This window comes from Leucopleurus acutus (genome assembly GCF_964270905.1).
Source record: "Leucopleurus acutus genome assembly, chromosome: 2".
NCBI lineage: Eukaryota > Metazoa > Chordata > Mammalia > Artiodactyla > Delphinidae > Leucopleurus > Leucopleurus acutus.
In genome coordinates this window covers 150,094,555-150,119,792 of record NC_139143.1, presented here as the reverse complement: position 1 = coordinate 150,119,792, position 25,238 = coordinate 150,094,555, and the positions used below count along the sequence as shown (strand labels likewise).

Sequence of the window (25,238 nt, the reverse complement as noted above, 5' to 3'; positions counted from 1 at the left end):
ACTAAATGCTCCAACCAAAATACATAGGCTGGCTGAATGGATACAAAAACAGGACTGATATATGCTGCCTACAAGAGACTCCTTTCAGATCAAGAGCCCCATACAGACTGAAAGTGAGGGGATGGAAAAAGGTGTTCCATGCCAATGGAAATCAGAAGAAAGCTGGAGTAGCAATACTTATATCAGACAAAAGAGACTTTAAACTGAAGACTATTACAAGAGACAAAGAAGGACACTTCATAATGATCAAGGGGTCAATCCAAGAAGAAGATATAACAATTGTAAATATATATGTACCCAACATAGGGAGCACCTCAATATATAAGGCAAATGTTAACAGACATAAAAGGGGAAATTGACAGTGACACAATAATAGTGGGGAACTTTAAGATCCCACTTACATCAGTTGATAGATCATCCAGACAGAAAATCAGTAGGGAAACACAGGCCTTAAAATGACACATTAAACCAAATGGACTTAATTGATATGTATAGAGGATTCCATCTGAAAGCAGCAGAATACACATTCTTTTCAAGTGCACATGGAACATTCTGCAGGATAGATCACATGCCAGACCATAAAATAAACCTTGGTCAATTTAAGGAAATTGAAATCATATCAAGCACCTCTTCTGACAAGAGTGCTCTGAGACTAGAAATCAACTACAAGAAAAAAACTGTAAAAAACACAAACACATGGCGGCTGAACAATATGCTACTAAACAACCAGTGGATCACTGAAGAAATCAAAGAGGAAATCAAAAAATACCTAGGGACAGATGAAAACACAGTGATCCAAAACCTATGGGATGCAGCAAAAGCAGTTCTAAGAAGGAAGTTTATAGTTACACAAGCTTACCTCAGGAAACAAGAAAAAAATCTCAAATAAACGACATAACATTACACCTAAAGCAACTAGAGAAAGAAGAATAAACAGAACCTGAAGTTAGTAGAATGAAAGAAATCATCAAGATCAGAACAGAAATAAATGAAATAGAGACTAAGAAAACACTAGAAAAGATCACTGAAACTAAAAGCTGGTTCTTTGAAAAGATAAACAGAATTGATAAACCTTTAGCCAGACGCAGCAAGAAAAAAAAGGGAGAGGGCCCAAATCAATAAAATCAGAAATGAAAAAGGAGAAGTTACAACCGACACCACAGAAATACAAAGGATCATAAGAGACTACTATGAACAACTATATGCCAATAAAGTGGACAACCTAGAAGAAATGGACAAATTCTTAGAAAGGTACAATCGCCCAAGGCTGAACCAGGAAGAAATAGAAAATATGAACAGACCAATTGCCAGTACTGAAATTGGATCAGTAATTTTAAAACTCCCAACAAACAAAAGTCCAGAACCAGATGGCTTCACAGGTGAATTCTACCAAACATTTAGAGAAGAGTTGACATCTCTCCTTCTGAAACTATTCCAAAAAAGTGCAGAGGAAGGAACCCTTGCAAACTCATTCTGTGAGTTTACCATCACCCTGATACCAAAACCAGACAAAGATATAAGAAAAAAAGAAAATTACAGGCCAATATCACTATGATGAACATAGATGCAAAAATCCTCAACAAAATGCAGGCAAACCAAATCCAACAATACATTAAAAGGATCATACACCATGATCAAGTGGGATTTATCCTAATGATGCAAGGATTTTTTAATATCTGAAAATCACTTGGTGTAATACAACACATTAACAAATTGAAGAATAAAAAGCATATAATCATTTCAGTAGACACAGAAAAAACTTTTGATAAAATTCAACATTCATTTGTGGTAAAAACTCTCCAGAAACAGGCACAGAGGGAACATATTTCAACATAATAAGTCAATATATGACAAACCCACAGCTAACATTATACTGAATGGTGAAAAGCTGAAAGCATCTCCTCTAAGATCAGAAACAAGATGAGGATGCCCAGTCTCGCCACTCTTATTCAACATAGTTTTGGAAGTCCTACCCACAGCAATCAGAGAAGAAAAAGAAGTAAAAGGAATAGAAAATGGAAAGAAAGACATAAAACTGCCACTGTTTTCAGATGACATGATACTATACATAGAAAATCCTAAAAACACCACCAGAAAACTACTAGAGTTGATGAACGAATTCAGTAAAGTTGCAGGATGCAAAATTAATACACAGAAATCTGATGCATTTCTATACACTAACAGCGAAATAGCAGAAAGAAAAATTAAGGAAACAATCCCATTTATCATCACATCAAAGAGAATAAAATACCTAGGAATAAACCTCCCTAAGGGAGGCAAAAGACCTGTACTCCAAAAACTATTACGGTGCTGATGAAAGAAATTGAAGACAGCATAAACAGATGGAAAGATATATTGTGTTCTGGGATTGGAAGAATCAATATCGTTACAATGATCATACCACCCAAGGCAATCTACAGGTTCAGTGCAATCCCTATCAAAATACCAATGGCATTTTTCACAGAAGTAAAACAAATAATTTTAAAATTTGTATGGAAACACAAAAGAATACTTCTTGAAATAGTCAAACAATCTTGAGAAAGAAGAATGAAGCTGGAGGAATCAGCCTCCCTGACTTCAGACTATATTCTACAAAGCTACAGTAATCAAAACAGTAGGCACTGGCACAAAAACAGACCTATAGATCAGTGGAACAAGATGGATAGCCCAGAAATAAACCCATGCAGTTACGGTCAGTTAATCTATGACAGAGGAGGCAAGAATGTACAGTGGAAAAGGCAGTCTCTTCAATAAATGGTGCTGGGAATACTGGACAGCTACATGTAAAATAATGAAATTAGAACATTCACTAACACCATATACAAAAATAAACTTAAAATGGATTAAAGACCTAAATGCAAGACTGGTTACTATATAACTCCTAGAGAAAAACATAGGCAGAACACTCTTTGGACATAAATCACAGCAATATTTTTTTTGGATGTCTCCTCAAGTAAAGGAAACAAAAGTAAACAAATGGGATCTAATTAAACTTGAAAGCTTTGGCACAGCAAGGGAAACCACCAACAAAATGAAAAGACAGCCTACTGAATGGGAGAAATATAAACAGCTCATACAACTCAACAGCAGAAAGACAAACAACCTGATTAAAAAATGGGCAGAAGAATTGAACAGACATTTTCCAAAGTGGAAATACAGATGGCCAACAGGCACATGAAAAGATTCTCAGCATCACTAATCATCAGAGAAATGCAAATTGAAACTATAATGTGATACCACCTCACACTTGTCAGAATGGCTATCATTGAAAAGAACACAAATAATATGTGTTGGAGAGGGTGTAGAGAAAAAGGAACCCTCCTACACTGTTGGTGGGAATGTAAATTGGTGCAGCCACTGTGGAAAACAGCATGGAGATTTCTCAAAGAACTAAAAATAAAACTTCCGTATGACTCAGCAGTTCTCCTAGTTATATATCTGAAAAAGCCAAAAACACTAATTTGAAAAGATACATGCTCCTCAGTGTTCACAGCAGTGTTATTTATAATTGCCAAGGTATGGAAGCAACCTAAGTGTCCAGCAATAGATGAATACATAAAGAAGATGTGGTATAGACATACAATGGAATACTACACTACTCAGCCATTAAAAAGAATGAAATTTTGCCATTTACAGCAGCGTGGATGGACTTGGAGGGCGTTATGCTAAGTGAAATAAGTCAGACAGAGAAATACAGATATTATATGATATCACTTATATGTGGAATCTCAGAAATACAGCAAACTAGCAAATATAACGAAAAAGAAGCAGATTCCCAGATATAGAGAACAAACTTGTGGTTACCAGTGGAGAGAGAGACAGGGGAACTGTAGGGGTCAGGGAGTGGGAGGTACATACTGTTGGATGTAAGGTAGGCTCAAGGATGTATTGTACAACGTAGGGAATACAGCCGATAGTTTGTAATAACTGTAAATGGAAAGTAAGTTTTAAAAATTGTATAACATTTTTTTAATTAAAAAATTTTAAAAATAAGCTATAAAAAAGGGAAAAAGTAAAGAAAGGTTTTAGAACAAAGAAGCTGTAAAGTGCTTGCCTGCAGAGGGAGACGTGATGAGAAGGAAGTCTTTACCCCCCACAGAACCTTAGAGAGTCTTGTGATGTGGAGGCTCTAGGGATCTCTAAAGTCTTAGTTGAGGTGGGGTGTTGAAAACGGAGATTGTTTGCTACGAGTGGTTTAATTTTGCAGGTATTCTACCTTATCTTTTGTCGTCAAGTGACTTTCCTCATTGTCCTGCAGGAGACTAGAGGGTTATTTTCTGGTAGAAATGGATTATGAAAGCTTTGAATTGAGGGATTCCAGGCATATCAGAAGGTGAAGATGAGGTACAGGGTTGAAAGTAGATTAACTAAGGAAAATGTAGTGTGAGGTCATAAATGTGAAGTTGAGAGGAGTCACCGTCTTTTATGATTCTCCTTTAGCCACATTTAAGCTGCTTAGGGGAATGTATGGAGTAGGTAGACAGTTGGAGTTAACCAGGTTTGAGACTTTCCCAGCTGAGGCTAGAAGGTCAAAGGGATCTAATTCCAGAAGGAAGACCTATGATTTTTGAGACAGTTACATAATATTATTGGACTTGCCTCACACGTTAAAATAGACACACATACTCAGAATTTGAATTTGAATTTATAGGGTTTATTTTACTTGTTTATAAAACTCTTTAATTGGCTAGGTATGAGAGGTATTACTTTGACCTCATTCTCATTTTGACCTTGGAATTTCTATCCCATACAGCCCTTTCATACTTCTGATATGATTTAGTCCTTTATTTGATAGATGTTAAGTCTGTTTCTTAGCATCAACAGCACTTCTCATTTAGAGTGTATAGCATGTACATATTTTTTCAGGTTCTCAAGACAGGAAAATCTTTCATCAGTGATTTCCATTCCATATTTTTTATTGTTCTCTGAAAACTTGAATTTCCAGCCTTTTAGAATACTTGCTTATTAATAAGCACATCATTTTCACATCAGATAGAATTACATTTGTAATAATGTCAGGAAACATATTTTTTTAGTGCCTCAGTTTATCTTTAAAATTAAGTGATGTTTGGATTTCCCTGGTGGTCCAGTGGTTAGGACTTTGCCTTCCAATGCAGGTGGTGCAGGTTCAATCCCTGGTCTGGGAGCTAAGATCCCAGGCCAAAAAAAACTGAAACATTAAGCAGAAGCAATATTGTAACAAATTCAATAAAGACTTTAAAAATGGTCCATATCAAAAACCAAATCTTTAAAAAAAAATTAAGTGATGTTTATTAGATCATGTCTGAGATACTCTCCTGTTTTGAAAATGCTGTGATTGTAGGTTAGATACTTTATACAGATAATATGAGATACTTAGTTTTATTCTGATTAGTTTCAACTGCTAATCCATTGCTTCTAAGCAGTGGAGGAGGGCTGAAATCATAAGGGACTCCATTTGGAGGAAAAACAGTTGTTTGGCAATAAAAAGTCCCAGCAGGAATCTTTTGAATCTCAATTTAAGAATTCTGTATGTGTAGAAAAAAAAAAATCACACTAACAGAGGCCATTCTTGTGAAGCAGCAATTTTGTTAGCTTTGGATTCTTGGAGGGCCTATTGAAATATAAATAAGTAGTATTTTTATGAATTAACAGAGTCATTGGATAGAAAGTGCCTCTGCCTTTGATCTTTCACTTTGTATTACTCATTGAAAATAAGAACTGTGCAGAAATTCTTAACTGTTCATTGAAATGTTTAAATTTGGGCCTTCTTAGACAATATAATGTGTTTGCTACTGCATTCCATGCTGGCCAGGTCTTTCAATCTGAAGGTATAATTGTAATTTATTGTTTAAGTCCCATAGCTTTTATTTGTCTGGCTATGATAGGTTGATACGAAGAACATCAGGGCTTATTGCTTTAGGAAATGTAATGAGCAATGTGTTTTTTCTTTAGCATCAAACAGAGCATACTGAAACAGCAGGACTGGCTGGTGGTGCAGCAAGCATCATGAGTAAGCACAGAGAAGTCTGTTCCTTATCACGTGTGTAAGGGAAAAAAGGTAAGAAAACCAATGATCTTGTTTCTCTTAAGAGAGATTGAACTTGAGAAAACAGATCTATAGAAAATAATGGTCACGTATATATATGCCGCTTGCTTCATTTATAACATTGTTCCTTATTAAATCAGGAATATTGTTTTTTTTTAGAAAAAGATTTGACTTAAGTCCAGAAAAAAAGGATATTTTAAAATTCCTGTTGACTTATGTCAAAATGCTAATTTCTCTACTAGTACTTGGCTTCTCCCTTTTAGAGTCAGCTTCTACCTTGAGCATAGAAAGGTAATTTCAGCATGAAAAAGAACATGGACTTGAGCAATATTGTTAGGAGAAAATAGTGGTATATTTACCCAATTAATGTCATTAATATTTCTTAGTCAATCACGCAAGAGCTAAGCAGTGAAATCTTATTTTAGAGTGAGGAATCAGAAATACAGATTCAATTATGTTATTTTATTTTGTATGTTTAGACTAGTTGTGATGAGCAGTCATTTCCAGCAGAAAATTGGAAGTATTTTATTAATTCTTGTAGAGCAAGACTCCTTAATCATTGACTTTTTCCTGACTAGGAATCTTCTTTGCTTTCTTTCAAGTATTATGATTATTTAAGGGGTAGAAAATGGTGGTGGGAGGGGAGGGTGTGTGAGTGAGATTGGTTTCAGAAACTGATTATGCCATTCACTCATGGAGTGTTGCATGCTCTGCTGAGTTCTCTGATTTTCCACGTAAACTTCGAGGATAGAGGCCTGGGTCTTACAGTGTGTGGCAAGAGACTGAGTTCCTAAGCACTTAGCCATGGTACCTTCCTCACCAGAACTTCTGGGCTTGCAGTTGGCAAGGTATTTCTCATCCCCTAGCTTTCTCACATGTGAGTGTGAGAGGGAGTGCCTTTGTCTGCCTTCATCTGGCAAAATCTTATTCTTCAGGCATCTCCTCTTTAGGAAGTTTTCAACCCACTGCAGAGAATATCAGTAATAATAAATAATAATTATTGGAGTATTTGTTACAGTAGCCCACCCTACCCCAAATAATATACTCCTGCCTCAGTCTGATTTGGATTTACTTCTTCTTTGGCTCCGTAGTACCCAGTGCATATATCATTTAGTACATACCACAGTGTTTCATATTTTAAGTTTACTCATCCATCTTCTATGAAACATTGGGCACCTTTAGGTCAAAGACATTGTCTTAGTTGTCATTGTAAAGTAATGACTAAGACAGTACGTGGTACATAGTAGTTGCTCAATAATGTTTTATGTATGAATGCACACATGTTCATTGTAAGTAGTATATGGTATAAAGAGGAAGTAACAGTGAAGGAGATATACAAGGAACAATCAGATAAGTGCTGTAAAAGTCACACCCTTAAGACTGAGATTCAAGACAGTGTCTAAAAGGACTCTGGTCAGTAGAATAAAAAAGAAGAGATTCTCAGGAAGAAACTGTATTGAATTAAGCAATTATATTCCTCTTTGAGATGTACCATTGACCCTTGAACAACGTGCAGGTTAGGGGCACTGACTACTCTGTGCAGTGGAAAATCTGCATATCACTTATAATCAGCCCTCCATATACGTGGTTCTTCCATATCTGAGGTTCTGCATCCATAGATTCAACCAGCTGTGCATCATGTAGTACTGTAATATTTACTATGGAAAAAATCCATATATAGATAGACCCATGCAGTTCAAACCCATGTTGTTCAAGGGTCAACGGTATATATATGATATTTAGTGACTTCTATTTTGAATAAGAATTGCATGCTTCTCTAAGGCAGGTAAAGAATCCTGACATAAGATTTAAATCTTCAGAGAGGGAACTTCCCTGGTGGCACAGTGGATAAGACTCTGTGCTCCCAATGCAGGGGGGCTGGGTTCAATCCCTGTTCAGGGAACTAGATCCTGCATGCATGCTGCAACTAAGAGTTCGCATGCCACAACTAAGGAACCCACGTGCTGCAACTAAGGAGCCGGCGAGCCACCACTAAGAAGCCTGCAAGCTGCAACTAAGGAGCCTGCCTGCTGCAACTAAGATCCAGTGCAACCAAATGAGTAAATTAAGAAAAAAAAAATTCTTGGAGCGGTCCAACTTTTACAGTGAGAAGACTGCTCCTCTCCCATGTCCTTGGGAGACCACAGGTTTTTCTTGGAAAATGAAACTTAAGAGGATCAACACTTGGGGACATTAGACATAACAGATACCAAGGGATGAGGCAGCAAAGTAAAAGCAGGAGGATAAGGGGAAATCCTATATATTAAAGTGAGATCCTTCCCCTCACCCCTTCCTCTACTCTTCTTTCAGACGGTGATTACATCTCTGGTGTTACATCTCTACACCCCCTTACAGGAGATTATAAGACACTTTTCTGGAGTCCAAAGAAAAGACCTACATATACTGACATTCGGAGGTCTCCCAATGAAATAGCTGTGTTCCCACCCAATCACCATGCAGTTGAAGCCTCCCAGTTGAGACGCCACACATGCAGAGCTTCCAGTTGGCTTTTAGTACTTCATTTGTTCAATGTTAGGCATTTGGGGAAAGCGTCCAGTGTGAAGACAGAGATCAAAACACAAAACAGGAACTTGGAGGAAATAATATTGAAAACAGAAGGAGGTTTGGGGAAAAAGAAAAAAAAACAGACTAAATTATAGGTAATTAGAATGGTAAGAAAAAAATTATATCCATGAAATAAGCTCAAGATGTCATAAAAAGGATCAGAAAGAGAAAGTGCCCTGGAAATTAAAAATATGATAGTTTTTGTGCATTTAATGTTTTTTTAAAAAACTATCTCAAGTTTATAGACAGTTTGCAAGTATAGTACAGAGGTCTTTTTTCTCTGAACCATTTGAGAGTAAGTTGCTAGCTGCATCCCCTACCACCTTTGAAACTGTGTATCCTACAAAAAAGGACATTCGCCTACATGACCACAATACAGCCATCAAATCAGGGAATGAGCATTGATGCATTACCACCATCTAATTATCAGACCTTATTCAAGTTTTGCCAGATGTACAAATAATGTCCTTTATGTCAAGAGCACCGAGTTTACAATCACATGTTGCATTTAGTTGGGAGACCAGCCAGTGTTCCATGCAGTTTCAATCTACCCTACCCACTCTGTTTTGGGAGTAAACAAGGGTGTGTACGCTCATCTTGGGCTTCCCACAGTCCTCCTGTTAGTCCCACCAGCCCTCCAACCAGCTAAGGGGACTTGTCTTCCTGGTGTTGGACCCCAGGGCTGGGGCTCCCAATATGTGGCTCAAACCACTCACTCCCCAGGGAGGTTCTCCACCCATGAAATCCCCCTCCTCTTCTGAGTCCCCTCCCAGGGGCATAGGTCCCAACCTGATCACTTTTCTTCCCTTCCTGCCTGATTCCACGTGGATCTTTCTTACAGCCTTGGTTGTATAAAGGTCTTTCTGCCAGTCTCCTGTTAGTTTTCAGTGAGAATTATTCCACATGCAGATGTATTTTTGATGTGTTTGTGTGGGGAGGAAAGTTCCACTGTTCTCCTACTCTACCATCTTGATCTCTCTCTCTTCAATAGACTTTATTTTTTTTAGAGCAGTTTTAGGTTCAGAGAAAAATTGAGCAAAAAGTACAGGGAGTTTCTGTACACCTCCTGTCCCCGCCGCCCCCCAGTCCTCCCACAGTCTCCCCTAGTATGGGCATTGCTGTGTCCTCTTCATTGCAATCTGTCAGGGAGCATGGATTTTTGTTTGTCCTATTACTGATGGTGTTCACTTTGATCACTTGTGTAAGGTGGCATCTGCCAGGATTTGCCTCTGAAGTTACTCTTTTTTTGTAATTAGTAAGTATTTTTGTGGAGAGGAACTTTGAAACTATTTAAATATCCCATTCCTCATCACACTTGGAATTCATTCATTTATGTTGTAAAGACTTATGGCTTTCTGTTTTATCCAGTGGGTTATAATCTGTTGCTACCATTATTTATTTCGATGCTCAAATTGTCTCTGATTTGGTCTGTGGAAGCTCCTTCAAGCTGGTTTCTTTGTCCTTTTGACATGTCCCCATCATTCTTGGACGCTTCCTTTTTTTTTTTAATTGAAATGTAATTCACACACCATACCATAAAATTCACCCTTTTAAAGTGTATAGTTCAGTGGTTTTTATATATTTATAGAGTCTTGTAATCATCACCACTGTCTAATTCCAGAACATTTTTTACCCCAAAGAGAAATCTTTCATCTGTTAGCAGTTACTCCCCATTTCCCTCCAGTTCCTCCCAGCTGCTGGCAACCCACTAATTTACTTTCTGTTTCTGTGCCTGTTTTGGACATTTCATATAAATGGAATCATGTAATCTGTAGCTTTTTGTGTCTGCTTCTTTCAGTTACCATATTTTCAAGATTCATCCATGATGTAGCATACAGCAGTATTTTAATTATCATATAATATTATATTTTGTCAATGTATAATGCCACATTTTATTTATCCATTTATCAGTTGATAGATCTTTGTGTCGTTTTCATTTCTTGGTGTTATGAATAATGCTGCTATGAGCATTCACGGATAAGTTTTTGTGTGAATATATGTTTTCATTTCTCTTGGGTATAAGCCTAGGAGTGGAATAGCTATGCCATGTGGTAACTTTTCTTAACTTTTTGAGGAACTGCCAAACTGTTTTCCAGGGTTGCCACACCATTTTACTTTCTTCCCAGCAATGTGCGATGGTTCATGTTTCCCTCCATCCTCATCAAAAGTTCTTGTATTTTTCTACTCCAGCTTTGGAATCAGCCATTTTTCCATGGAGCCCTTGTTCCTTTTAGTGAATAACAATATTTATAAATCAAATCTGGTGCTAGGTATGCTCATTGCTACATGGAATTGAGCTGAGGATTTGCTGCTCCAAGATTCTTTGTGTATAGCACTAGAGAATATATGTGTACACATACACACACACTTTTACATCTATGTTTATTGCTATGTTCATTGAACACAAAACTATGTTTATTGCTATAAGTATGTTTATTGAAGTCCATGAGTTCAAACTGATACCCCAGATTCCAAACCAACACTGCAGGGTTCTTTCCAGTTTTCTCTTTTTCTGCATTTTAACCCCTTCTCCAACAGTGAGAAACCTTGCTCCCATTGCCCTTCATGTAGTCACTTACTTGATCCATCTTTCTACATGTAACCCGTGTCCTATCACTCTCTTCTCCCCTTGGTCCTTCTAATCCTGCTCAGGCTCTTGACCCGCCACCCTGGACTGCCCTCTTATATCTCCTGCTCACCCCTCCTGCATATGAAGCCGCCTTACCCACTTGTGTTCTCTGTCTGCCAGACCATCCCCTTCATGTGGATGTCTTCCTTACCTCTAACACCCCACACTGGGCTGTCCTGTGTAGGCAGTTTCCTTCCCCCTGGGGCTCTGACACATTATGCCGGGCCACCCGTGTGCAAGGACATCTGCTTCACCACACTTGGGCTCTGACTCCCCCCTTAACACAGATGCCCTCTTCATCTGCTCCCTGTTTATTGAATTTTTAATAATTTTTCCCTTTTATTTTAATTTTTTCAACTTTTTATTTTGAAGTAAATATAGACTCACAGGAAGTTGCAAAAATACTGTAGAAAGTTTCGTTTACACAGTTTTTCTTATTCGTTACAGCTTACATAACTCGAGAAAATATAAAACCCAGGAAATTAATATTTTATTTGTCCATTCATCAGTTGATAGATATTTGGGTTGTTTCTACCTTTTAGCTGTTATGAATAATGCTGCTGTGAGCATATTCACGAGTGTATGTAGTTCTCTCCCATTTATCACAGGTAGATTTATGTAACCACCATTACAATTTAAGATACAGCACGATTCTATCACCACAGATATATCCCCTGTGCTACTCCTTTACAGTCACATGCATTCTTCTCTCCCCACTGTCCCATATTTAATGACTTCTTAAAATTAAAAACATTACTGCAAGTCACAGGAAGAGGAGAGGTGAGGAAGAGGCGATAAACCATGTTATGTTCATGAATGGGAAGACTTAGTTTCATTACCAATCCTGAGGGAGGAACAGGCTAGGAATTCTGATTTCTGAAAGTTGATTTTATTGACGCACTATTCCATCCTGCACCATTGCTGAGTCTTGGGGCCACTTGGGGCAGTTTTTTCTCCAGCTCCTGGCTTTATGCAGAGAGCCCAGTCTGGCCTTCTGTAATACAGAAACTTCTAGAAGTTTATAGCACATACTTCCCATCCTACCTGCTAGCTTTCAAATCCCAGGTCTGAAGGTTGCTGTCTAGTTCTGTAACCTCTGTGAACTGCCACACTTCAGTTCTCACTCATCGCTGTGGCTTGACTTCTTCTTGGTTAATGGCATATTTCTCTTTCTTGTTTTTGAATTTCACTGTATAAACTCTTTAAAAATAATCTATTTTGTCTAGAATTTCTGTATTCAAAGTGGGAAGGAATGCTTCCCACCACAAGCTCAGTACACTTTTTACCTTTTCTTTTAAAAAATTTCAAGCCTATAGAAAAGTTGAAAGAATAGTACAGTGAAGACCCATATATCCTTCACCAGATTCATCAATTTTTACCATTTTGTCTCTTTCTTGAGCACCTCTCTCCTCACCTCCTCCACCCTTGCCACTCACTCACACTCACATACTTTTTTCCTGAATTATTTGAAAGTTATTATTTGAAAGTTAGTTACGGATAACATAACACTTCTTCCCTAAATAGTTCAGCAGGCATCTCCTATGAGTAAGGACATTCGCATACAAAATTTAAATACCATTATCACATCCAAAAAAATGATTATTAATTCAATGTAATGCTAATGTATAGTCCAAATTCCCCTGATTATTCCTTAAATGTCTTTTTTTTTTTTTTGCTGTGTATGGGTATTTGTGTATTTTCTTTTTTTTAAAATTAATTTATTTTTGGCTGCGCTGGGTCTTCATTGCTGCACTTGGGCTTTCTCTAGTTGGTGGCGCTCGGCCTTTCTCTAGTTGCAGCGAGCAGGGACAACTCTTCATTGTGGTGCACAGGCTTCTCATTGTGGTGGCTTCTCTTGTTGTGGAGCACGCACTCTAGGTGCGCGGGCTCAGCAGTTGTGTCTTGCGGGCTCTAGAGCACAGGCTCAGTAGTTGTGGCGCATGGGCTTAGTTGCTCCGTGGCATGTGGGGTCCTCCTGGACCAGGGCTCAAACCCGTGTCCCCTGCATTGGCAGGCGGACTCTTAACCACTGCGCCGCCAGGGAGTCCCTATTTGTGTATTTTTCTTGATCTAGGATCCAGTTAGTGTTTATGCATAGCATTTGGTTGTTTAATCTCTTTAGTCTCTCTCAATTCAGAATGATCTTGTTTTTCATAACACCGAATTTTTTGAAGAGTCCAGGACAGCTGTCTTACAGAATGCCTCACATTCTAGATTTGTAATTGTTCGTGATTCAATTCAGATTAAACAGTTTGGAGAAGAATAACTGTGGGTGATGTTTTAAATTTATTGCATCACATCAGGAGATACATATTGTTAGCTTGTTAAACTGTTAGTGATGCTAAGCTTGATCATTTGATTAAGGTAGTGATTACTGCATCTCTTCACTGTAAACATACATTTTCTCCTTTGGAATTAATAAGTCATCTGTGAAATGATATTTTGAGGCATTGTGAATATTTTCTTCCCCACTAACAGTTTACCTAAAAGCATCTGTTTTAGATAATCAATAATTATCAATCATAATCAATCAATAATTATCAATCATAATCAATAATTATAATTGAAGTTTAACACAACTTCTTGAGTGTAAACAGAGTATAAACACTAACTGTTTATACTGTTCATTTATTCATTCCACAGGTGTTTATTGAATAGGTACCACATCAGGTTCTGTGGGAATCACATGGTGAACACAGTCTAGTGGGTGTCTTTGTGGTGTCTACAGTCTGGTGGGAGAGATTGACATTAATCAAATAATCACACCAATATATGTTTATAGATTGTGATAATTATTATAAAAGGAAAAGTGGAGGTGCTGTGAGAGATATAAGGGGAGATCACTTTTTTTAGGGGTTCAGGGAAGACTTCTTGTCTTTTTTTTGAGCTAAGAGCTAAAAGATGCAGAGTTATTTTGGCAAGGAGGGGGAGACAGATAAAAGGTCTTGAAGAGGAAAAGGGCATGGTACATTGAAGAAATGTATATTCAAGTAGTGTTCCAGCACCAAGCATAGTGTCTACACATAATAGGTGCTCAATAAATATTAGTGGAAGGGAGGATGGGGCTGAAAACTAGCCTGTGTAATCACTGTTGTTAGGTTATTTATTTTATAATAAAATGATCAACTCCAAGGCTTAAAAACTTAAATAATTGCTTATGAAGCACTTATCATGTACCAGGCAGTGTTTTAAATGTGTTACCTATGTCAATTTATTTATTTAATCTTTTGGTATGTACTATTATTACTCAGTTTTATAGATGAAAATTAAGTCTCACGTAAATTGATTTAACTTCCCCAAAGTCATATAGTTAGTAAGTGAGTTAGGAACTAGGATTAGAACTTGGACAGTTGAGTCCTAGAGTTCATGTTCTTATCCATTATGCTATAGTACTTCCCATTGCTTAAAGTATAAACAATATCTTTCTCAGACTGGCATTCCAGGGCTTCCATAATATGATGCCTGTCTGTGTTTCCAGCTGTGTCCTGCTGTTACCCATGTAAATAAATCCTTGCTCCAATTTCACTGATCCCTCAATAATTGCCCATTACTAGATCACTCCTTGCATGTCTCTCCCTGTTTGAAATTTCACTTCTGCATCTTCCTCTCTGGGGTATCTGTTAAAATTTTATCTGTCCTTCCAGACTCAGCTCAAATCCATAAATAATGCCTTTCTTGACCATCCAGACTCGTGATCTGGTCCATTTCTTGAACTTTTAAAATATTTATTTTATTTATTTATTTGGCTGCATGGGTCTTAGTTGTGGCACGAGGGATCTTTAGCTGTGGCATGCAGACTCTTAGTTGAGGCATGTGGGATCTAGTTCCCTGACCGAGGATCGAACCCGGGCCCCCTGCATTGGGAGTGTGGAGTCTTAGCCACTGGACCACCAGGGAAGTTCCCATTTCTTGAACTTTTACAGTACTTATTCAGGTACACTTATCTGTTAATTTTATCTGACAGATTAATCACATAGTACCTGTGTCTCTTGTGCTGTGTTATTAAAATCATTTATTATTATTTAAATTTTCTTATTTAGCATTGTTTACCATTAAGTAAATGTTAAGATTCTTGATGTTAGGGATGATATCTGAGACTTCAGTTGATCCCAGTACCCTGCATACAGTAGATGCACTATAAATATGTTGATCTGATTGTTTGTTTACTAATATTTTACATATAATGACCATGAAATGCTAACTATTGTAGGTGTATATTAAATATGCTGGATTGTGTGTTGTGAGAAATTTTATTCATCTCTTTGCATTGGACAATCTAAATATGCAGTCTTTATTAAAAAAATGGCATGTATATGAAAGTTTTTTGAACTGTAAGTCATTAGACACAAAAGACAGATTTAAGAAAAACCATTCATAGATTATGCAGCCTGCTTGTCTACCTAAACTTAAATTACCTAACAGGAGCCAATTAATAAATAGAAGTTGACCATGGTGACCATTTTGTAATTTATAGAAATATTGATAGTAAATTGCTACGTTGTACACTGGGAACTAACATAGTATTGTAGGTCAGTTATACTTCGAAAACAACAAAAAAACAAACAGAAAAAGACACCAAATTTGTGGTTATCAGAGGCATAGGGTGGGAGGAGGGAGAATTAGATGAAGGTGGTCAAAAGGTAGAAACTTCCAGTTATAAGATAAATAAGTACTAGGGATGTAATATACAACACGATTAATATAATTAATGCTGTTGTATGTTATATATGAAAGTTGTTAAGTGAGTAAATCCTAAGAGTTTGCAACACAAGGATAAAATTTTTTTCTTTTATTTTGTATCTATATGAGATGATGGATGTTCACAAAATTCATTGTGGTAATCATTCCATGATGTATGTAAGTCAGATCTTATAACATTGTATTAGTTTAAGTTGCACAATGTAATGATTTAATATATGTGTATATTGTGAAATGATTACCACAATAAGTTTACTTAACATCCATCACCTCACATAGTTATACATTTTTTTCTTTTGATGAGAGCTTTTAAGATTACCTCTCTTAGCTACTTTCAGATATATGATGCAGTATTGTTAACTATACCTACCATGCTGTACATTATATCCCTAGAACTTATTTATCTTATAATTGGAAGTTTGTAACTTTTGACCACCTTCACCTGTTTCCGTCATCCCTTATACCCTGCCTCTGGCAACACTGAATCTGTTCTCTGTTTCTGTGAGTTTGGTTGTTTTGGAATCCACGTATAAGTGAGTTCATCTGGTATTTGCTTTCTCTGACTTATTTCACTTAGCATAATGCCCTCAAGGTCCATCCATGGTGTTGAAAATGACAGGACTTCCTTCCTTTTAATGGCTGAATGATATTCTATCTTATACACACTAATGCACGCACACAGGCATGCACAAACACACCACGTTTTCTGTATCCATTCATCTTTTGATGGGTATTTTGGTTGTTTCCATGTCTTAGCTGTTGTAAATAATGCTGCAGTGAACATGGAGGTGCAGACTCTCTTCCAGATATTGATTTTCTTTCCTTTGGTTGCGTACCTAGAAATGGAATTGCTGGGTTATATGGTAGTTATGTTTTTAATTTTTTGAGGAACCTTCATGCTGTTTTCTGTAGTGGCTGAATCAATTTACATTTTTACCAGTAGTGCATCAAGGGTTCTCTTTTCTCAGCATTCTCTCCAGCACTTGTTATTTGTTTTCTTTTTGATGATAGCCATTCTGACAGGTGTGATGATATCTTTATGGTTTTGATTTACATTTCCCCAATGATTGGTGATGCTGAGCATCTTTTCATGTGCCTGTTGACCATCTTATGTCTTCTTTGGAAAAATGTCTATTTAGATCCTCTGCCCACTTTTAATTTTTCTTTTTTTGATGTTAACTTGTATGAGTTCTTTGTATATTTTGGATACTAATCCCTTGTTGGATATATCATTTGCAAATATCTTCTCCCATTCAGTAGGCAGCCTTTTGGTTTTGTTGATAGTTTTCTTTGCTGGGCAAAAGCTTTTTAGTTTGATGTGGTTCTATTTGTTTACTTTTGCTTCTCTTTGCCTGAAGAGACATACCCCCCAAAAACTGCTAAGACTGATGTCAAAGAGCATATTGCCTATGTTTTCTTCTAGTTTTATGGTTTCAGGTCTTAACATTCAAGTCTTTTTATCCATTTTGAGTTTATTTTTGTATATGGTGTGAGAAAGTAGTCGGTTTAATTTTTTTTTTTTTTTTTTTTGCATGTAGCTGTCCAGTTTTCCCAACACCATTTATTGAACAGGCTGTCTTTGCCCCATTCCCTTTGTCATAGATTAATTGCCCATACAAGTGTGGATTTATTTCTGGGCTCTCTATTCTCTTCCATTGATCTATGTGTCTGTTTTTGTGTGAGTACTATACTATTTTGAATACTGTAGTTTTGTAGTATAGTTTGGCATCAGAGAGTGTATTATGGGATGTTTTTTAATTAGTGATCCAATCACTTTATTAGTAATTGGTCTGTTCAGATTTTCTTTTTTTTTTATGATTCATTGTTGGTAGGGTGTATGTGTCTAGGAATTTATCCATTTATTCTAGGTTGTCCAATTTATTAGCATGTAATTGTTCATCATAGTCTTAAGATCCTTTGTATTTCTGTTTTACCAGTTGTAATGTCTATAAATAATATTTTAATAATTGAAAGTGTAATACAAATTTGATCTATTTTCTAGATTTAAACAAGTCTCTTGAGTGGTGTTTTCTCACCGATGGAGAATTACTTCCAAGCAGAAGCTTACAACCTGGACAAGGTGTTAGATGAATTTGAACAAAACGAAGGTGAGAATTTACTTGGTGACTCTGTTTGAATGTATTTATGATATAGAAAATGTGGGATTATAAGAGGATGCAGTACTTAAAAAAAAGAAAGGAAGGTCCAATGCCTCAATAATGATAGTATTATATATTAATATTCAGAGGAAGAACTAACATTTTTGTTAGCACTAACTGTGTGCCAGATACTATGCTAAATCATTCACATGGATTATATCATTTAATCTTTAAAATAATCCCATGAAAGTAAATCTTACCTACATTTTACAGATGAAGATAGAGGCACAGAAAGGTTAAGCATCTTCCCCAAGTTAGTTTGTTCATAAGTGAAGGATTAGAATCCAATTTATGGTCAGGAAAAGCTTTAGAATGTGTGATTGTATTTCCCAAGTTAAGAAAATAGCTTCTTTCATATTGATTGACCAATAAAGCAAGATCCATTTTAAACCTAATTTTAAAAGATTTACATTTTTAAGTATCTACCAAATGGTTAATTAAATTATATATTCTCAAGGCCCAGTCTAAAAATGTCTGCTAAAGATTCACTTCATTTAGGGAATTTTCCTTAAATTCACCTTTCAGTATGACTAGAATGTGTAAGCCATAATTAAATATCTGTCTTTCATTTATCCTGCTTCCCTGGTGTTCTTGGTTTCTAACAGAAAATGGCATGTAACAAGTTTACAAAGTGATATATTTCCATCTAAAGCCCATGATTTTAGTAGTAGTCTCCAAACCTTTACTATATCTGGTGATTCAGGTTGTTCTTTGATAGCAGTTGGGAAGAGAGATTAGTTTTGATTTTGTTGTTTTGGGCCTATGCTAGAGCAAGCATTAAAAAGATATGTGCTCATGGGGGTAAGAAGGGAGAAGAAAGATACCTGGAATGGCCTGCTCTTACATTTTACCATTGATGACCCAAAGCTAACCCGTGACCCTAGCCTAACTCCTGATTCATGTAAACGTGAAACCGAATCTTTTTGGATTTTATGGGATCTAGGTGGGCTTTATACATACCAAGGTGGAAGGTATATTATCCTCTTAGTTTCAGTCATTTATACAAGTATTTTCTCAATCTCTTCTTTGGTTTGGCCCTATCACAGTTATTTGTCATCTACACAAATGCTACACCTAATCCTGTGAATACTATTCTTCTAGAATACCATTGACTCTCATTAATAAAATTATTTGTTCTTTACATCAGTCTCTTTGTGACTTCTGTAGATTCTAGTAGGGTATTTTATATATAGTTGATTTGCAGTACATTTTTGTTGAGTCAGTAAAATTGTCATTTTAGTTTGAAATATAGCATTTGCTTACCAAAATAACTCCTTTCGAAGGAGAATAATTTCAGAAGCCAGCTTGTTTGTAACTATGCTCTTCATTTGTTTTCAACTATTTGTTAAACATCTCAGTACCAGTTGCATTAAAACTACCACCTCTAGCCTGGTACCTTTCCAAATATATATTTTTTAAAGTGTTTTCTCATTTCATATTAATTTCCTCCTTTAAATGAAAAATGTACCACACACAAACTGTGATGACATTAGATAATTAACATTATACCCAGTTGGTGGTTAAATAATGAAAATTTTAATACATGATCATTTCTGTTTGAATATTATTAAATATTCTTATAAGAGGCAGTGTTTCTTTTTTATTTCTGTGAACCAGCTTGGAAATAACGATTTCTTTTTTTAAAGGAAATACATGTTACCAAATCTCGAGTCTCTGCTAGCCCAAATTTGGTAAACTCAGGATTTAACATTTAACACTCAGAGCATATTAAGCCCATTCTTCACGCAATCTGATTTTTTATAGCCTTTACAATCTGACCTTTCTAGCTTCTTTTCACTACTTTCTTACACTAATTCTTTTTTCAACCCAAACTGATTTACTTAATTGCTTTCTCAGATTGTTGTGTTTGGGGCTGTACTTTTACTTGTTCCCCTCTTACGAATGCCCTGTTTTCCAAACTTTTTGTAAAATTGTCCTTGAAGCCCAGCCCATTTCCTCCTGCTTCCATGAATTCAAGCTTGCTGCCTCAGCCTGTAAAATACCTTTGTCCTCTCAATTTATTTTCTGCTACTACATAATAGTTTTTGAATACTTATGTTATTCTGTACTGCTAGTTAGCGATTCATGTGTATTGTATCTATTTCTTATTTTTCCAACTAGATTATATACTTCTTGGAGCTATCATTTAATCTCAAAGTCCACCCAATGCTTTTACAGTGGTAGATACTCACATAGCGTATATTTATGGTGCTACAATAAATATATGCTACCTACTACATATCAGGCGCTGTGCAAAGCAAGGATTTACATTGATGGAAATAAGTGGTTTCTGCCTGAAAAAGTCAGGTAAATAAACCATTGCAATGCAGTGTAATAAATGCTTTAATAGAGATATGAACAAGGTGCTAAGGGAGCATTAAAGATTTATGAGAGGAAAGCATGTCTGTATAACTTCAGGGCTGTGATTATCATATTTACTGTAGGAAAACAGGAAAAGCAATAAGTGCATAATTTCTTATTTCTCTAATTAGACACATAGCACAATAACTTGGGAAAATGCCATCATAGTTATGATCTATTAAAAAATAAACAGAAACATTAAATGAGATTATGCTTATTGGTAGAATATAAGAAGGTTGTTTTAATATGGCAAATGATACTTTCTGCCAAATTTCCTCAGATAATAGTGTAAATATGAACCTAAATAATAATATATTGTGACATGGTTATAAGCAGAATTTCACATGCTGTAACAAACTTTTTAGCTTATTATTGTGGGCAAATTTCAAATATATACACAGTAAATAGAAGAGTGTAATAAACTCTAGTGTACCCATTACCCAACTTCAGCAGTGATTGACATGCTGCCATTTTTCATTTATATATCTTCATTTGCTCCTCCCTGCTTCATTGTTATTTTTTACAATTTTTTGAAGATAAAATTTATACATTGAACTGTGTAGATCTTAACTGTACAGTTTTGACCAAGAGATATATCCATGTAACCACATCTCAGTCATGATGTAGATTACAGAGCATGCCATCTCCACAGAAAATTCCTTTGTTTTCCTTCCCACTCAATTACTGTATCCTCATCACTGTTCTGATTTTTCTTCCACCTTAGATTAGCCCCCTACCCCATGTTGTGCTGGGCCAGTCCAAGGCCTTCCCCATTATTGCCCTCCCCTCCCCAGCCCCAAAGTACAGCCTGGGGGCCACTTTAATTATGCCAACTAGATTGAAGTAGAATTCTTTTGTTGTTTGGAATGTTCTGAGATATTACCATTTGGTGATATATAATACAGGGAACAGTCTTAAATGTATTTTCTTATCCTTAGCTAGAAATTAGAAACTTCATACCCTAGGAATATTCTGTTTTCACATATCCTAGGAATATTTTAATTTCAGGGCATATTTGCAAATGTAGTTGATTAACTTAGTCCTAGCCTTATCAGTGTTACCAGCAGACTTATTATAATTATTTATTTTTTCAGATGAAACCGTTTCTCCTATTTTATTGGATACAAGGTGGAATAAGATTCTAGAGCCCCCTTCTCCCCGACTGTCATTTAACCCTGCATTGGCCAGTGTGAATGAACCTACAGTTTCTGAGTCACAGCCACAGCTGAAAGTCTTCTCCCTGGCTCATTCAGCTCCTCTTAACACAGAGGGAGAGGACCATTGTGCTAATGGACAGGACTGTAGTCTGAATCCAGAGACCAACACAATGTGGATTGATGAAAATGCGGTTGCAGAAGACCAGTTAATTAAGAGGAACTGTAATCAAGATGATCAATGCAGTACTGTCGAAGTGGGAGAGAAGAAATGTGGAAACCTTCCTTGTCTGCCAGATGAGAAGAGCGTTCTTGTTGTAGCCGTCATGCATAACTGTGATAAAAGGACATTACAAAGCGATTTGCAGGATTGTAATAATTATAATAGTCAATCCCTCATGGATGCTTTTAGCTGTTCACTGGATAACGAAAACAGACAAACTGATCAATTTAGTTTAAGTGTAAATGGGTCCACTGAAAAAGATATGAACTCAGAGAAACAAATGGATCCATTGAGTAGACCAAATGCAGAGGGGGATTCTGTTAAATACATATGTACTACTTCATCTGATAATCTAGCCATTGTCTGTACCCCTTCACAGTTACAGGATGATGAAAATATAGATAGAGACCCCACCATGTCTGTGATTACAAGTTTAACACCAGATTCAGTAATCTCATCCCAGGGAACAGATGAAGGTCCTGCTGTAAAGCAAGAGGACTCTACACCAGATGACGTTCTCACTGGCAAAACCAGCTCTCCTAGGACAGATCTAGGGAGTCCAAACTCCTTTTCCCACTTGAGTGAGGGAATTTTGATGAAAAAAGAGCCAGCAGAGGAAAGAACAACTGAAGAATCCATCCAGTCTGGTTTACCTTTGCTTCTCAAAGCTGACATGCCTAATGGGTCTGGCAGGGATGATAATGGTGAACAGTTTTCAGATTGCCTTGTGCCTGGTGAAGTTAGAGCTGATGAAAATGAAGGCTGTAAACATGAAGAAATTCTTGGCACTACAGAACTTCTTAATATGACCGAGCATTTCTCTGAATCTCAGGAGATGATTAATTGGAAATTGACTAAACCAAACAAGATGAATGACAGCCAAGTAAATAAAGAAAATGAGAAGTTTCTGCACATGAATCAGCCTGAAGATACTTACGATGATAGTGGAGGAGAGTGTGATAGAATGGCAGAAGCAGGTCTAGATTTAAAACAAACTTGCATGAATGAAAGTGAAGGATGCGATTTCTCCACTGTTATGGATACACCAGCAGCAAATTCACTATCTAACTGTTGTGATTCCTATGGAATGCAGAGCCCAGTTGTTTGTTTTGTTCCAAAGACTTTACCTTCCAAAGAAGATTCAGTAACAGAAGAAAAGGAAATAGAGGAGAGCAAGTCAGAATGCTACTCAAATATTTATGAACAGAGAGGAAATGAAGCCACAGAAGGGAGTGGACTACTTTTAAACAGCACTGGTGACCTAATGAAGAAAAATTACTTACACAATTTCTGTAGCCAGGTTCCATCAGTGCTTGGGCAATCTTCACCCAAGATAGTAGCAAACCTGCAATCTATCAGTGTTCCTTTTGGTGGTGCAAGACCCAAGCAACCTTCTAATCTTAAACTTCAAATTCCAAAGCCATTATCAGACCATTTACAAAATGACCTTCCTGCAAACAATGGAAATAATATTAAAAACAAAAATGATGTTCTTGGGAAAGCAAAATTAGGGGAAAACTCAGCAACCAATGTATGCAATGCCTCTTTGGGAAATATTTCTATCGCTGATACAAATGGGGAACATTTAGAAAGTTATGAGTCTGGGATATCCAGTAGACAGTGCGTTGCATTACCTCCAGAAAGCCCAGATAATGATCTCAGAGCTGGTCAGTTTGGAATTTCTGCTAGAAAGCCATTTACCACTCTGGGTGAAGTGGCTCCAGTATGGGTACCAGATTCTCAGGCTCCAAATTGCATGAAATGTGAAGCCAGGTTTACATTCACCAAAAGGAGGCATCATTGCAGAGCATGTGGGAAGGTAAGTTGGGTGTATCAGCTCAGGAATCTGGCGTGTGCATTTTGTAATGCTCAATTAGAAATTAATAAAGGTAATATAAGGTGAACATACATCTCCTTGAGATGACATCATAAATAGTTTTTGAGCATGCAATTCTAGTAAATTTCCAAATGAAAAATCACCTCACTGATTCTTAGTGTTTATATAATTTTTTTTTTCTGAAGATTTAAGCTGAATCAGTTTTCATGAATAGATGAGAACTGAGGAAGTAGTAACTTTGGTTACTGTATTGATACTTGGTTAATGGAATAGCTTGAAATAAGGAAGTTATTCTTTTGATTTAAGAAATGTTTGTGATTGACTTCATATTTTTTAATTCTTGAGTAATTGGATATTATACTTAGAATCCATCCCAGTTTTTGCTATAGGATTTTTGCCATTGTACTAGACATTCTGGAACTTTTGGTACACATATATATTTTTGTCTTTCCCCCCCATATAACTTTGATACAAAAAAGAGTTGAAGACTATAGATCCTTGTGACAAGGTTATAAGAATAGGTGATATTCCTTAGCTCTCCCTAAATTCTGTTAGCTAGTACCACATCAATATACTAGTCTGTTTTTTAAACAAGAACTGTAAACAAGGAGGAAATGGGATTTTGTATTTTTAAAAAGAATGTAAGCTTTGGTGTCAGTTCTGGATTTGAACTTCAGCTTTGTTACTTTTAACTATATAACTTTATTAAGCTTTATTTTTTCATAAAAAATGGATCAAAAGATAATTTTCATCGGGCTGTTGTGAAGATTAAATGAAATTACATGTAATAGTAAGTACTCAGTAATTAACCTCTACTTCCCTTCTTGCCTGATTTATTGGTCTGTCTGTATTAATTCAGTTGACTTGAACTTCAAGGAACAGAATATCTGGCCCTCAGTTACTTAGACAAAAGTAACATTTATTTCATATAACAAGAGGCCTGAAAATAGAGACTGTTATGATTGGGTGTAGAGTCAGGATCACTGAAGTTCTCTTGGCCTTTCCCTCGTGGTCTCAAGATAGTGGCACAGCTTTAAGCATCAAGTCCAACCTGACTACTTCCCAAATGCAGAGAAATTGGTTGGTGGCAAAAGAGCCTATTCCTCTTGCTGCCCTCTCATCAGGGTAGAAAGAATCCCCAGCAACTTCTTTCAATTTATTAGCCAGTTCTAGAACACAGGTCCAGTTTAAACCAATGACTGACAACAGGGAACAGGATTGCCAGGGTTGGCTAAGATCAATCATGATTCATCCCCTGGGGCTGAGCCCAGTGTTGCCTCAACAAAAGTGGGATTCTCTTAATAAGGAAAAGGGGGAGAATGGTTCCTGGGTGGGCATTCAAAAAGGGCTACTATAGGGTCCTAGAACAAAAGAACCAAATGATGGGGAGCAGAAAGTAGTTAAAGCTGAAACTGGGCTATTAGTCTCTGATTATTAAAATTTGGAGAAAATAATATGTCTAATTCCTAAATATTTCGCAGTCTGAAGTAAACCTATGGTCAGTAGCCTGAACAGTTTTCTGTTAGGGGATTAGAGTCATCATTTTTTCGTTGTTCTATGTTTTGCTTACTGTGTATAACACTT

The 25,238-nt window shown here is 36.6% G+C and overlaps 1 protein-coding gene across 2 annotated transcripts in view; it reads left to right on the top strand.

Moving 5' to 3' along the window:
- ZFYVE9 (zinc finger FYVE-type containing 9) overlaps positions 1-25,238 on the top strand; it is a 185,438-nt gene that overhangs the window by 46,085 nt on the left and 114,115 nt on the right. For both annotated transcript variants that reach the window (XM_082834095.1, XM_082834094.1), the window contains exons 2-4: positions 5,935-6,040; positions 17,923-18,028; positions 21,535-23,636. In XM_082834095.1, coding sequence (XP_082690221.1) covers positions 17,959-18,028; positions 21,535-23,636 — 2,172 coding nt within the window. In that variant the 5' untranslated portion in view covers positions 5,935-6,040; positions 17,923-17,958. The remainder of the gene's footprint in view (positions 1-5,934; positions 6,041-17,922; positions 18,029-21,534; positions 23,637-25,238) is intronic.